The sequence below is a fragment of the Cucumis sativus genome, chromosome 7 (assembly GCF_000004075.3).
Source record: "Cucumis sativus cultivar 9930 chromosome 7, Cucumber_9930_V3, whole genome shotgun sequence".
Classification (NCBI taxonomy): domain Eukaryota; kingdom Viridiplantae; phylum Streptophyta; class Magnoliopsida; order Cucurbitales; family Cucurbitaceae; genus Cucumis; species Cucumis sativus.
The window spans coordinates 14,865,974-14,882,094 of record NC_026661.2 but is presented as its reverse complement, the minus strand read 5'-3'; the positions used below and the strand labels follow the sequence as shown (position 1 = coordinate 14,882,094).

The 16,121-nt window shown below is 35.0% G+C and overlaps 1 protein-coding gene across 4 annotated transcripts in view; it reads right to left on the bottom strand.

The window, feature by feature from the left end:
• LOC101206924 (NACHT, LRR and PYD domains-containing protein 5) overlaps positions 1 to 13,387 on the bottom strand; it is a 29,050-nt gene extending 15,663 nt beyond the window's left edge. For 3 of the 4 annotated variants that reach the window (XR_004218338.1, XR_004218339.1, XM_031889046.1), the window contains exons 1-7: positions 13,179 to 13,387; positions 12,975 to 13,077; positions 4,459 to 4,527; positions 4,220 to 4,336; positions 4,048 to 4,121; positions 3,546 to 3,648; positions 1,179 to 1,221 (exon numbers count right to left, since the gene is read on the bottom strand). Coding sequence is in view for 2 of the 4 variants with exons in the window: in XM_031889046.1 (XP_031744906.1) it covers positions 1,179 to 1,221; positions 3,546 to 3,648; positions 4,048 to 4,121; positions 4,220 to 4,336; positions 4,459 to 4,527; positions 12,975 to 13,077; positions 13,179 to 13,242 (573 nt within the window). In the remaining 2 variants the exon portion in view is untranslated. The remainder of the gene's footprint in view (positions 1 to 1,178; positions 1,222 to 3,545; positions 3,649 to 4,047; positions 4,122 to 4,219; positions 4,337 to 4,458; positions 4,528 to 12,974; positions 13,078 to 13,178) is intronic. The other variant, XM_004139680.3, reaches the window with a different exon arrangement.
• Positions 13,388 to 16,121: the final 2,734 nt, after the last annotated feature.

Genomic DNA, 16,121 nt, shown 5'->3' with positions numbered 1-16,121 from the left:
TAATACTCATAAAAAATGTTCATAGGTTACTGAAATCTTCCCCTAAAATATCGTTACTTTCTCGCACCCAAAAATTTTCCTCTGACTACTTCACAGTAGGATTTCTTTTAAGAGAGTGGTTTGGATTTGTGGGGGTAAAAGTCATGCTTTGTTTTCCTGGAGTATAAACAAAGTGGCAATTTTTCTTTGAATACTTCACTTTGTCTGCATAACTTGAACTTGTCTTTGAAAAATGGCAAAGTAAATCTTAACTACTCATGAGCTTTCATCAAGGCTCAAGCCTACTATTTCTAACAAATATGGATGAAAGATTGTTCCTTGTTCCTCTTTCAAGCTACACATCTCATAACTCAACCTACTTTTGACATAAACTTTAAGTCTTGTACTTCCAAACTCATCAAAACCGTTTCAAACAAGAAAACCATTCTCAAAGCCACACAAGAATTCTAAATTTTCCTTTAAGAGCCATCTAAGTTGAGTGTCTGATAACGTCAAGATCTTTTGGGCTTCCACGTCTTCAATAAGGAAGTATTCTTTGTCAAACCAAATACAACTAAGAGCGTTCACTACTTTGCAGCTTTCTACTTTCATTATCTCCAAAAACCAAACTGCCACTTAACAAGGATGGACGAGAAGAACAGGTGCTATGGGACTCCTCGAAGAAGAAGGAGAGAATGCCGAAAGAGGAAAAGGGGGCCGGAGTGTGGTTAGGGAAGAAAGTAAGGAAGGGAGGGGGAGGGGAGAGGAGAGAGAAAACTTACCAACCCTTCTTCTCAATCAAGAAAAAAATAGTGTATTTAAAATGTGGATGGATTGTGCTATGAAGAACTGACCTATTTGGAAAAGAATGGGCTCGAAAATGGGCACAATTTGGTTCTAAAAGATCAAGGTCGGGTTTACCAATTGCGTGGAAATATAGGGCCAACCACTCATCAACCTGCGGAACTTTATTCTAAATGCAATCATTTTTGTTTTTCATTATTATTTCTTGATTTAATAAGAAGAATGAAAAAGTAACCAAAAAGGACCATACGAAAATTTATTAATCTTCCTTTACATTTATAACGCGCATTGAAGACACTTTTTACTGATAAGCACAAGATTAACCCAAAACATGAATGATGATCCCATTGAAATCTCAACGACAACAGTTGTACTAAAAAATATCATTAACTTACATAAATTTCCGAAACACAGAGAACACTCTGAAGCCTCAAACATCTGTACCAAAAAAGGACAGAATAAAATTTTCCGCCGAACACAAAATATAAATTGTAATATAAAGGAGAAAGACGAGCTAAGAAAAAACAAAATCGTTCAATCACTGAAATTAACTCTTTTTTTGTTTTGGTAAAGTTTGTCCTGATTTAGTATTAAGGGAGCTATATTTTTTATGCTTTTTGTTAGAATTAGTGGGCTTGGCCCTTAGAGTATTTTTTGGAAGATATTATTTATTGCCTAGATCTTTTCCTTTTTTACTCCTTATTGTATTCTATTTATTCAACCTCTGTACCTATTGTATTCATTCATTCAAACAAATAATAAAACTAAAATATCGTGGTTTTTCTCCCGGTTCTCGAGTTTTCACGTAAGCCTCGTGTTGGTATAAATTGCTTTCAACATGGTATCACAGCAAGGTAATAACGAAACTCTAGAAACTATCCTAGGAGAAACCCAAATCGAATCCAAACCCCTTGCCGCCGCCGGGATCGCTGTCACCGTGGACGCCGCCGCCATGGAAAGATTGCTCCAAAACATTCAGAAATTGCCGATCTACCCAATGGGAGGAGCCTCGCCGACGTATGCACGGCCGCTGACCAGAATCTGCTTCACGCGCCAATCCTGTCCAGCGCGTGGACCCATGCTCCGACGCCATTTCATCTCACCGCCCAGCCGATTCCACTTTACGCGTTGTCGGCTTTCCAATGGTCATACGTTTCCGGCCAGCCGCAAGCCCACACGCCACCTATGCCCTCCGGACAGCAACCCTCTGGTGTAAATCTGTCAAATCTGTACAGCAAGGATCCGTTGTCCGTTGACCCTTTACAGTAACTGTTTTCTTATGGTAACGGGACTGACCAACCCCAAAACAGATCGGATGTTGAAGCAGGCGAGTTTTTGACACATTCCAAACCAACTGAGTTGCCGATGTATTCCAAGAATCCTGTAACTCCGTTCCCTAATCTACCGTCAAATTATATAACTGGCTCTTTGGGTTCATCTACGGGGAATTTTTCAAGTGAAAAATTAAATGGGCAAAATTATTTATCTTGGTCCCAATCGGTAAAGATGTTCCTCAAAGGTCGCCACCAATTCGGCTTCTTAATTGGAGAGACTGTTCGTCCTCCACCGGGTGACGCCTTGGAATGACTCTGGAGAGGGGAGGCCTCACTCATTCGGTCTATACTAATTAATAGTATGGAACCTCATATCGGCAAGCCTCTACTGTATGCAACCACATCAAAAGATCTGTGGGATACGACTTAGACCCTTTACTCGAAATGACAGAATGCCTCTCCGTTGTATACATTGAGAAAACGGGTTCATGATTGCAAACAAGAGACCCTAGTCGTCCGATTTTGGCAAGGTTGCTTTTGTTGCAATTGGAAATACCTTGGTTGGCAGCTTGACCTTCAAAAGAAAGGGTAGGGAGATAATGTAAAGAAAGGAGAAGAGTTTTAGGTATTTCTCTTTCGGTGGAAGTTCCGTAATTAGTGTCTTTGAAAAGAATGCAAAGCAGAAGCTTGGTGCTCTCTAAACAATCGGTTTGTGCATTACTCCACTCAAGTTCTTTGTCTCAACTGGGCAGTCTTTATCTCTCAACCAGCCCCCTAGGCCCTGTTCTGTTTTGGTGGCTTTGTTTTGTATTTTGACAGCTTCGTTTTCCCCTCTCTGGCAGGCCTCCTTTGGAGCATAGTGTATATTTTCTTTTGGTCTAGTTTACACAGTAGCAGCTTTTGCTTTTGTCTATAGGCTCAGCTTTTGTACTGCTGTGTTTGCCTCATTTCCCTTTCTTTATTTTCTTTATTTCTCTATTTCAACTCTATGCGTTAGGCTGGATTATGTCTCCGTTGTATTTTGTACTAAGTTAGCTGCTTTTATTATGTTTTCTTTATCGTTTTGATTGGTTGTACCCAGGATATGATGTTTGGCGCTATGGGGGTGTCAACCTAGTTGAGATGCCTGGGTGCGCCTCTTGATCCCTCTAGGACTCCCTTGATTACTACTTCTTTATTGTCTCTTTGTATAAATCTCTTGTACCTTGAGTTCATATTAATAAAGAAGATTTTGTCTTTGTTTCAAAAGAAAATTGAGATATGTTGTTTTGGTGCTAAGGGGGTGCCAATCACCCTCACCTATTGCTATCTAGGCTTCTTTATTACACTCATTGTATAACTCTCTTGTAAATTGAGTTATTATTAATAAAATAGTTTGTGTCCGCTTAAAACAAAAAAGTATAGTGCCCACCGGTTGTCTGCCCAATTAACAAAATGCACTGCCAACTTACTTATGAGACAAGTTAAATACCATAATGAGCAACTTACAGAGCATAGCACCCAAATTCTTGGCAATGATAGCTTAAATATCTATACTTTGCACGCCAGAAATGAACAGACTCTTTGCTGGCAATATATTTCAATATAGAATCTGCAAAAGAAAGGACAAGAATTTAATGTTAAGAAGATTGTTGTGTGCCATCGAATTTACTTCAAAAGCGAAGAATAAAATGCATTGATCATGACAAAATCAATGAGTTGCAGGCACATATAAAAGAGAGGATAGTCAACCCAGTGGCGAAAGTCTCCAGATATAAAGACCTACTAGGTATATTTCACCTTTCACCTTACTAAATTTTAAGTCCCAATTTCCAACAAAGTTTAACAATAAGCTAGATGTGTAAGAGCTTTGAATTTACTCCCAATATATATCCTTTCATCTGCTCTATAAAAGTATGGTTCCTCATTTATTATAAAACGATGTTAAAAGAAAGTTCCACAGAATTACCATACAATAGTTAAAACACAGAAACAAAACCATCATTATCACCTGACATCTCTATTTCTCCAATACATTTAGAAAAAGATGGTAGTGAGGCTATTTCTGCTGCTTCATCTAGGCAACTGTTTTTTATGATTGACATGGCAAAAAGGACAGATCATAAATACAAGATGAATCAAGAGTCTGAGAACGAACACATCATCTTATCAGGTAAGTATACCTTTGCAAGTGCGTCTCCCAATATATCTGCTGCCAGTCAACTGGCTGGATAGTATCAGTTAGCTTTGACCATCGTAAATCGAAATTCTTCTTCCATGCTAAATTAAAATTAGAGGACCTATAAAGTTATACACGCACCATTAAGGCTTATCTTCCTTCCCCAATATTTATTTAATCCCTCATTTTCCCACAACCAAGAAAAACAAGATGCTAAACTAGAATATGGTGAAATTGAAAAACCTTCTGCGCTTCCGACCATCCATAAGGCAATTGTTATCATATTCATCCTCATTCTGGAGCTCAAATGGCCTGCTTGAGGAATACTTTTAAAATTCAGTGCACAGTTAAAACACTTTTTTAAGAAAAAAAACAGAAATGAACCTCTTTATCAATGATAATAAATGAGATTAATGCCCAAAGTACAAGGGAATCATACTAGGAACAAAAAGGAGTAAAATGACTAAAAGATCAATAAAAAACAGTACAAACAAGCCAAACTTCTCTAGATTTCATGCCAAAAAGGAGAGAAAAAACTACAAAGAAAAAATAGTGGTAAACAACTTCAGTTAACACTTGAAAATGGTTGTCACTGAAGTGATGCGTCATTGGTATTTTCAGATTCTCATTGAATGCATTCCAAATGTTCAAACAAAGGTTCAGACAAGAAGATAGTTGGCATGTTCGAAAATGGGTGAAATTTGATGGAGTATCATGTAATTCCACTTCCTAACATCAAATAAATGGGATAGGAAACATTCATTGAAAGTTCAATCAGGAAATTCACTCACAAGCACTTAATGATCATGCCAATACAAAAGTAATAAATGAAGTTTTTGTTCTTTTTTGTTAATAGAAAAATCAAGCTTTCATTCAGGAAAAAAAGAAAAGAAAAAAATACAAGAAGGCTAACTAGGACCAGAAAGCACAAACCAACAAAGAGAAGGAGCTATGGAAAACAACATGAAGGACCTTGTTGCCCATGAATGGTTCCAGCCCAAGATAATAATACCTAATGAATATTTACAAGGCACTAAATCTAGCTACAAACAAAACCTCCTCTCATATCTACCCTAAAGATTCAATTATGTCTCCTCTCCATCCATATGCTCCAAAGGACTGCAAAGGAAGGGAGGGAAAAAGTCACCAACCCTCCATAAAAACCTTTTCGCTAGAGAAGAATAAAGCAAAATCTCCCTCATCACCAGGCAACACTCCTCTATTACAAGCCAAAGACCAAAAGCCTCACACAACTAAAAACCTAAATTGGGCAAGCAAACCATTAACTGCAAAGCAGATCCCAAGAACCAAAACGCCTTCTTACCAAGAGTACACAAGTCACAACTGCAGACCCAAGAAGAAGAAATGAAAGAATGACTCTAAATCTAATCCATAGTATTAATTCACACCCTGTGAACTGTGCAAAACCTTCCATGAAAGGAATTTGAACTCCTTGAGAAAATTAACCTTCAATAACAAAGAAAACAAAGGGGAGTAGACGGACAAGGGTTACAAAAGAGGTTAAAGAAGAAACCACGAGAAATCTTTCAAAGGATCAGGAGATCAATAACACATATCCCAACTCCATGGCCAAATTAGAATTTTCTCCAACAAAGGTAAGCTCCAGCATCTAGAGCTTCTCTAATGTATTGAAGACAGTGATTTCCATTTAAGAACGACACATTTCTTGAGAAAATTACACTTTTCGGTCTCTAAGGTTTAGAATCTGTGTGTTTGGTATGTGGAGTTTTAAAAGTGACAATGTTTAGAAAATAGTTCAAAATAGTCCTGGAGATGATTTGACTATGATGTGACAGGATTATTAAACTCATGCTATTGACATGCTAATTTCTTGGACCACGTGAAAGATTCAGAAATTTTCCCTTCAGATCTTTATATATATATATATAGATAGATAGATAGAGAGAGAGAGAGAGAGAGAGAGAGAGAGAATCGCTTTCATTCAGAAAAAAAGAAATAAAAAAATTATACAAGGGCACACAAAAAAATCCATCAAAGAAACGGTTTCCAACTAGGGCTCCATTTGGGATAGTTGTAGCTTTTAAAATAATTGTTGTCAATTGTGCTTTTAAAATAAACAGCTATGAAAAGAAGTAAAATAGTGTTTGGTAAATTTCAGCATAAACTTGAAAAAGGAGGTTATAGTGTTTGGTAAATAAATACAAAAACATCTTATAGATATAATAACTAAAATAGACTTCTTATCAACTTTGTTTTTTGTAATTTCAAATTTAAAATCATTGTTTAGTGTGATAAAATTTGTTTGTTATGGAATAATAGATTAATTTTAAATATTAAGGAAAATAGTTTATTTTTAAAAAATCATATTCTATACTTATTTTAAAAAAATTAATGTATTTAACTTGTGAGAAATAGAAATTGGATTTAATCAGGTAAAAATAGATAAATATATAAAATAAATCTTAAAGTATAAAATTGAAAATCAAATATTAATTAAAAATTCTACATGATTTTTGGATAATCTAAAAGCTAGTAGGATGTTGCTTTATAAGTACACGAAAAATTAACGTGATTTTTAAATTGCCTCTCAAATTTATTTTAAATATGTTTTACCAAATATAGAAACAGTTAAGATCTTTTCCAAATAGCTTTTTAAGGTAGCCAACGCAATTCCAAACGTAATCTATGTAGGATATTGTCTACAAAAAGGTCTTTGAATGTGAATCCCAAAGAGAAACAGGAAAACTCACCAAGGACCAGACCTCACTATGATCCCTCTCCACGCCACAAAACACTCTATTGTTCCTCTCTCCCCAAATATCCCACAACAATGAGCACAACCCCGCAAACCCAGAAAAACAACCTCTCTTTTAAAGGCAAATGGAGAGGAACTCTGTGATTGTCAAACAATCATCTCCCTAACGAGCAAACGAAAAATCAAACTCCTGAAAGAAACCATTCCACACAGATCTCACAAATGAGCACTCCCAAAGAAGGTGATTTAGGTTTTCCTCCACCTTCCAGAAGAGGATACAACAAAAAGGCCCTATTAACAAAGGCATCTTTCTCAAAAGCCTACCCATCATGTTCACATGATGAAGCAAAACTTACCACGTGCACTTTTTTTGGATTCTTATCTTCCATAAAACTTCAAAGACTGACTCGACAACAGGAGAGGGATTCAATAAAATCCAGAAGAATGACTTAAAAGAGAAGACCTCCTAAGGGGTAGAGGGCTCCAAGCACGAACATGCCTCTACCTAACCCTAAAGTCAAAATCCTAAATCAAGGAAAGAAGAGAGGTCACCTCCATTGTTCCTTATTGGCCAATGACCAACAGAAACCAAAGGAGAAAGAAAAAGAATATCCTTACTTTTTTTTAAAAGGAAATGGCCTCTTTCTTAATATATTAATAACGAAACAAAAGCTCATAGTACAAGAGAATTATTCAATGAGCATGTAAACCATGGACCAGGAGGTGCACCTGGACATCTCAACTAGGTTGACACCCTCATAGTGTCACAATCGCAACTTTTCAAACACAGAACAGACGATTGTGCGGCACTTGTTCTAACTTAGTGAACAAGTCAGCCATATGAAATCCGAAAATTGCGGACAAACTCGTGGTACGATGTAGCCTCCCTTCACGTTTCAAGAAAAATATTGAAAACATTGTTAAAGAAAGCATTAAAGATTGTCAATTACAAAGAAAGCTTTGATTGTAAAGAGTACAACAAAGCTTGGTTGTACATTTTTAGCTTTGACATGCTTGCATATGAAAATGCCAAAATGTCACACCTTAGGTCAGCGACAATAAAAGGAAAGCAATAGACTAAACTAAGTACTAAACATAAAGATAAGGTGGTTTGAGGATGTTTGGACATGCGGCCATGGGCAAACAACTCCTTGGACAAGCACATGCTTGTGACACATAGCACCCTCATCATATCCAACACCAAGCTAAAAACCAAAACAAAGGTGTAATGTCCAAAAGCAAAAGAAAACCCAAAAGAAGTACAAAGAAATACAAATAAATAACTAAACAGACTTAACATCCATCTAAAGAAAAGGCGACCAATTAGGCTTATATCTCGTACTGAATCAATCTAGAAATCCTTGGCGAGGGAACACCAAGAGGAGGCTAAAATTTTGTTGACACCAACGAGGTCTTACGCTGAGAAGGAAAATTCTCTAAATTCTTTCCAAACACAATTCTGACAACAATGCAAACAAGTTGTGAATGAGCAATAAAAAACAAATACTGTGAAGAGTCACTAGCGGCAATGCATATAGTGCAGACTGCAGATTGAGGGAGACAAACGGTGATTATACATCTTCCTTTTTAACAACTCTAAATTCCAAAAGCCATTTTCCAAATTAGATTATCGATTCGACGTGTACTTTTGTATTTCCTTAGTGATTTTCCAAATCTTTATTTAGAGGAGTGAATTAACTCAAATTTTCCAACAGGAGCCAATGGCCACTATCTTTGGTCGATCTTATCCTTCAGGAGGTCTAACACTTTCCTGTGTGACTAAAGCCCCATAAGATTTTGAAACTCACTAACTTCTTCAACCTTCAAGTTTTCACAAGACAATAGTTCCCAGAAAACTACTTTATGCTATAAAACTAAACATCTTCTTCTTCCTCATGTCATACTGCCTGCTGAAGGTCTGACGAGAATCCATCTTGTCATACTAAAATCACCTCCAAAAGATCAAGGCTCATCAATGAACTTTACTAAAGAAATAAGTTCCAGCCAAATCTTCATTTGTGATCCAGAATTCTTTTTACAAACAGTTCATAAGCATCAAAAGTGGTTCGCCCCGTCTCCTTTGAATTCCACAAGGATTTGAAAATTTTGGATCAAAACTTTACTTTTTGTTACTTGTAGCAAAACCAAAATCAAAACCAAAACAGGGGTTATCTTCTTTATCTGCTTCCAAACTACGATTCTTTTTTATTAACTCCTAGCTCCCTTGTATTCCACAAAAGGACTTTCTATGAACTACTACATCGAAGACTACTTTAAATGCTGGAGATAAAGTTTATAGAACTCAAAGGAATGATACACAAGCTTCGATGATGCCATGTAGGTGCTGTGGGATTTCTTCTCTAAATTTCTGAAGAGGAGATTGTTCTTCTTCTATACCTTCCTCCACAAACAACTAGCGGACATCGCTGATAAAGTTCCCCAAAATCTCATAATTTTCAGCCTCTTCCCCTACTTCAACCTCTTCTAATTCCTCGCAACTTATACCTACAACTGATTCAACATCAAGCATTGAGACTACCAGCTTCCTCTGGATTAGCATTCCCATATTGCTCCTTGCTCGTATTTTGCTCGTATTTTGCTCACACTCTTGCTGTGAGTTTAATGTACCTCACATAAAGGACACATTTGAGGTAGCTGGTCTGAATTCAGAGAAAGAGAAAAAATGAAGCTTAGATTGAGGATTGACTAACCTGGTATCGCAACCAAAAGCTTAGACTAGAGAGCTACAAACTTCCAAGAGCTCCGGATTAACATCAGTGAACGAAAACGTGAATGATTGTTGACCTTGGGAATGCTTCTTTTGAGCCTTGAATGAACAAGCTCCAAAAGACTCATAATTGAAAAGAGCAATCCAAACATTGTTTTAGGATCAGGATTAGTTTCTTTGGTTTATTAGGATTAATATTAATTTCTTTTATTAATTAGGATTAGGATTAGAATTAGTTTCTTTTATTAATTAGAATTAGGATTAGTTTACTTTTCAATTATAAATAGAGTACTTGTCTTCTTGTATTCACAACTTTTAAAGATTAATAAAGTTCTCTCATTTGTTGTACATTAAATTGGTATCAGAGCAGTTGTTTAAGCGAATGTTGATTGCCACTAGGGGAAGACCGAGAAACTCTTCACGGTGCCGATCACAAGAGGGAGCTTCATGAGTTGTGCTTGTTGCCGAACAACACACATCTAACAAGGGGAACCCTTAAAAAAAAAAATTTAAAAAGAAAGCCAAAATTCATCAAAATTTTGAAAGAATGGACTATTATCGATCAAGGAAGAGGTCGAAGAAAAAATAAAGTGTCGGTAAAGGCAAGAAAGTCAAATTTCCTCTCAAAACCAGTATTATAATTATGATTCAAGTGATTCAGAAGAAGAATTCCAACGTAATAATTTCATTCGTGCTCGATTTTCTCAAAAGAACCTATCATTACCCACATTTGAAATTTGATTATAGTGATTCTAGTGATTCCGATGAAGACTCTAGTGCAGTTTGGGACAGAATAACAAGACGACATTATCAACAAAGAGCCTAAAGATCCAATCAAATCGGTTACTCAAGAAATCCATCTAAGAATTGAGAGTTGGATGATTCAAAAAATGATTTAGGGTGTAAAAGAAATTATTATCACCAACATCAAAGAACACCCATGAATCATTCCAACACAAATTTGGAGGTCAAAACATTTTCTTGAAAACAGAAATATTCAAGTAAAAACATCTATCAAGAGAACTTTCGAAAGATAGTGAATGAAATTCGGATTCATTTGGGAAAAAAATCAAGAAAGGCGTGTGTAATCTTCAATTTTTTTCAAGAAACCGTCAAGAATCACGTTTAGTCACTCAAGAAGTCAAGAACTCATCCAAATGGGCCGTGAAATTGTGGAAAATGAAAGGAGTAGAAGAAAAGAAAATTTCAATTGAAGATGAATTGAATAAGAAAATTATGTATATCAAATGAGATAATTTTATTGATTATCAAAAGTTGTGAATACAAGAAGACAAGTTCATTTATAGCGAAACCAAACTAATCCTAATCCTAATACTAATCTTGATCCTAATTAATAAAAGAAGCTCAATCCTAATCCTAAATAATAAATAAAAGAAACCAATCTTAATCCTAATAAACCAAAGAAGCTAATCCATAAATTAAGGGTTTGACCATAAAACCCTATTCCTACTGCTATCATTTCTATCTCTCCCAAAAAGAAAAAAAAACTCAGTCATCGAGTTTTAAAATGAAAATGAAGGTAAAAATAAAAGAGTAAGTTAGTCGAATGGAGGCACCTCGAAACATCCAACATAAAAAGTATCCAATTAGGAGGGTTGTGGACATTAAGGTTAATTCAAAAAAAGGAAAGTTGGTGAAAGAATCGTGAAAACATCCACTTTGTATTGCTGCTTCTTCTTCCTTCATTGATTCTTGCGTAAATTGTGATCCATCCTGGACTAGTGTAAGCCAAAATTCATTTTCGTCCCCTTAGAGAATTGTTTCTTCATTTCCATGTGCAAAAACATCGATTTTGATTGGTTCGGTTTCCTCTACAACGTTGCCGACTTCATCTTTCCTCTTTGAAGTAGGTAATTCGGTTGCTCCCTGTTTTTTGTTGTCAACGATTTTCACTTCAATGCTTAGAGTTTCAATCATGCTTTCTTTCGTGTTTGAGACTTCATCTTTCCTCTTTGAAGTAGGTAATTCAGTTGCTCCCCGTTTTTTGTTGTCAACGATTTTCACTTCAACGCTTAGAGTTTCAATCAAGCTTTCTTTCGTGTTTGAAATTTTGGATGGGTTATTCCTCAATTTTTCCTCAATTGTTGACGTTGTTTTCTCTTTCACAAATTAGGTTCAATCTCTAGATCAAAATTTTCCTTTTCTTCACCCAACTCAGATGACCCACTATATTCCAAACAAAATTTTGGTCTTCTCAGCCCATGGCCCACACATTTTGACACAAAATCATCTCTAGACCCAACTCGATTTTGAATCCATCCAATATTAATACAATCCGTCACCTGGTACATATCGAAACCTATTGAAGAAATAAAAATCCAACCACAATCGTAACTTTCATCACACTTACAAAATGGGTTTTTATTCATTTAGGAGAAATCTGCATATTCTTTGACAACAAAGTTCTTTTTACCACATTGGTTCTAGGATCGATTGGTAGGAATCACAAAATTGGGATATTATTGATGTTGGATGTTCTAAGATCCCTCCATTCAACTAGCTTACTTTTCTACTTTTGCCTTCATTTTCGTTTTAAAACTTGAGGACGAGTTTTTCTAGAGATTTAATAGTTTACTTTTCAATTATAGATAGAGTACTTGTCTTCCTATATTCATATATTTTAAACATTAATAAAATTCTCTTGTTTGGTATACATCACTAACCGAACCAAAAAGTCCGACACTCAACAAATTTTCAAGGACAGATGCAATAAGGGAGGAAACACAAAAGAGAATGGGTTTGTAATGTAATCCAACCTAAGCAATTTAGGCATCCCATCAGCGCCAAACAACTAACAATTAGTTTGTAATGTAATCCAAAATCCATGTTTGGATTGAGTGTTTTGGACCAGATTTATAATACTAAACTTATTCCCTTCTCATACTTTGCTACCCAAACCCTCTTTCCCAATCCCACCGTTTTGACGTTTCTCAATCCCATTCCAATTCCGCTCTCAATTTGAAATACATTCTAACACCTATACAATCCAGGACCCCTCAGATTCTCATGGCAGAAATTTGCCCAATGAAAACCAAAAATTTTGCTGAAGCCACATCTTTCTTAAGGTTGAATGTTAAATCTCTACTCTCATAATTGTTGAACTTGAAAAGGAAATTAAGGGGGGAAAAACAAATAAAAACAAAGGTTTCCACTTTCCAGTTCAATTTTTAATGCGATACTCATGCAGACTGAAATGAAACCATGTGGATAAGATCACCTCCAGCCATGTTAAATAGCAAGAGATAACAAGTTAATTAGGGAGGGAAAACGTACATTCCAGATTGTAAATTGCGTAAAGCCAAGGGCGGCAGCCGCAATGCCAGGGTATCCAACAAGTGAGGAGGAAGGTCATAGAGAGCCGGTGGAACGTCATCCCCTGAAAGTAAAAAAGAACAACGAATTAAGAAAACAGGGCAGAGAAACGAATCGGGAGTAGGAATGGAGTATAAGATATAGAAGAAGTATGGAGATGATTACTTTGAAGAATCTCGTCTCTGACTAGGGCGATGCATAGAGAGAGAAGCGAAGGAGCTTCCGCCATGAAAACTGGAATGAGAAACAATGAAGTTGGGAATTGAAATGGTTTAGTGGTCAGTGAGAGCTGCAAGATTGTATATAATGACCGGAGGGAGACGTCACCGGGAGTTCCTCTCACTGTGCGATATCGTTGTTGTCGATTTTGGGCTCAATTAGAAATTAGAAAAGAAAAAAAATATCGACAAAAATAGTAAATTATGAGTTTTAGTGGGAAAAATACCAAAAATAATTTTAAATAGTTAGAATAGCAAATATAAAAATTAAAAAAATAAATAAATGAAACAAGTTTTTAAGTACAATTATTCATATAAACCTCAAATACACTATAATTCAAACAACATATACTACATAAAAAAAATTCCACAAAAACATAAAAACTATAAAAGTTTTCTTTAATGGGAAGCTTCATCTCATGTCTGCAAAATTTAAAATTTATTTCAAGGTTCAAAAGATGCAATTCGTTTGAAATGGGTAATTGCAAAATTAAGAGACATTCGATTCAAGAGTTTGGTTCTATACGTGTGGAACAAGCAATAGCATAAAATTTTAAGTTGAAAAGTGGAGCGTTGTTGATATTATAATAAAGATGAAATTATGAAATTATACTATAGAATTCAAAACTTATATAAGCATCAATGAGTCCATCCATTCAAATCGGTGAGTTCTTCGTAATTCGAGATTCATTTGAGCTATTCTCTCTTGTTTACAATAAAAAATTTCTCTCACATTGTGTTTGTCTCTTGTCGGCTACCCCTCTCTCAATGATCTCTTTCTTTTCTTTTCTCTAATAAAATCTAAAAGAAGAATATTCAAATGATTCCAAAAATGTGATTGAGGTATAATTAAATTCTAAAATTTAAATTCAATTTGTTATTAAAAGTATATATTAAAATTTAAATTTATTTTTTTTATTAAAAGTATATATTTATGTATTATTTAATAAGTTGTTTAAAATATAATAAATTTGAAAATCTTGTATATATATTTGTCATTAGCTATAAATCTAGCAACAAAATAGAAAATAGCAAATTTAGTTAAGATTTACCAAATTTGAAAGTTGTTTGCAAAATACATTATTTTATTCTTTTAACAAAAGAGGCACAATAGATTATTTTTTAAAAATAAAAATCAATCAAAATAAGTGTACAATTTGAAATATAAATTAAAATAACCATGCATTATCTAATAAATTTTTTAAAAATAATTTGAAATATAAATCATACGAAGATATTGGATTGGTGATTGTCATTATTTTAGAGATCCAATGAATGAGGAACAACTCCAAATCTTTTAGCAATTTTTTTAGGAAGAATCTCTATTAAACATGAATTAAATAAATAAATGTTAATTAATTTGGTTTAAATACTAAAAATCTAAAATTTTGTTATGTAGGCATATATTTAGTTTATTAGATTTGACACATAATAAAACTGATGAGTGTACTCGTGCAAGTTAAGATTCCTTGTAGAAAGGGCAATACAAGCATGTGAGCAAGGGATCAAATCAAGGTCCCATTAGTGACATGAGCATGTATGAGACAAAATATTGACAGTGAATTGTTCCTTACGATGGTGGACTTCAAATTCATATTGATCTACAGGATATATCTGTCAAAAGTTAAATCAAATGTCATTCACAAATAAGTGTAAGATAATAATTGCAACTATTTTTAAGGCCTCAGAAAACTTACATTCATTGAGCGACTTTTCCTTAAGGATTCTCGAATCATATCTTCTACATGTAGTGATAGTTCTGTACGTTGAAAATTCCAGTTGGTGCAACGTTCATAGAACCACTTTTGAACCAAACTACGTATTGATTCTAAAAGTCCAATTACAGGTAATTCTCGAGATTCTTTCAATGTAGAATTCATGCTTTCAGAAATGTTTGTTGTAATAACCGAGTATCTCCTTCACCTAAAACATGCCCTAGCCCACCAATGTCTTCCGATAGCTTCCAACTCATGTCTAATTGATGGAGAAAGATTATCAAGTTCTCTCATGTGATACTCAAACATCAACTGGGTATAAGTTCTAGCACAACTGTGAAATGATTCCTCAATATGAAGCAACTTATGGTTCTTTTTCAAGTTCTTATAGAGATGAAATGCACATAATTCATACTCAGCTAATTCATACACAACATTAAACTCATTTTCTATACTCTTGTGAGCATCCGACACAATTACCATTTCCTTTATTTTCTCCAAAAACGGCTTTAAGATTGCGAAAAACCATGTCCATGATAAGTCGTTCTCTGAATCAACCACAGCAAAAGCTAGTGGCACAATTTGAGAATTTCCATCAATAGTGCAAGCAGAAATGAGCATACCAAGATATTTGTTCTTCAGCGTTGCACCATCAACTGAAATAACTAGCACACAATAATTTCATGCATCAATTGAAGCTGCAAGGGCCATGAAATAGAACTTAAATCGACATCCATTGTCTGATTCTTCAGCCGTATATGTTCCTATTAATTATGCAATAAATGTAATATTAGAATTACAATGTATTTTCAAAATGAGTAAAAACATATAATAGCAAATATGCAGTATTTGATGTATAAATTATACTTGGGTTATTCCTAATCAATGCATCCGTGAATGCCACTATCATGGCATACGACTCCTCTGGGTACCCCTAATGGAATTCAATGCAATCTCATGCCCTCCGCAGGCCTTATCATAACTTACATTTACCCCGCGATTAATCTTCATGTAATTAATAACATTAAAAGGGCGGCATGGAGCCTTGTCATTCATTTTAAAAAATGAATTCGTACACTTAGAAACAATTCATGATGTTGCTTACCTGTGATCATTTTAACAATGTCAACAGCACACTGGTGAGTATCTGTAAACTTACGAACAATCCAAATATC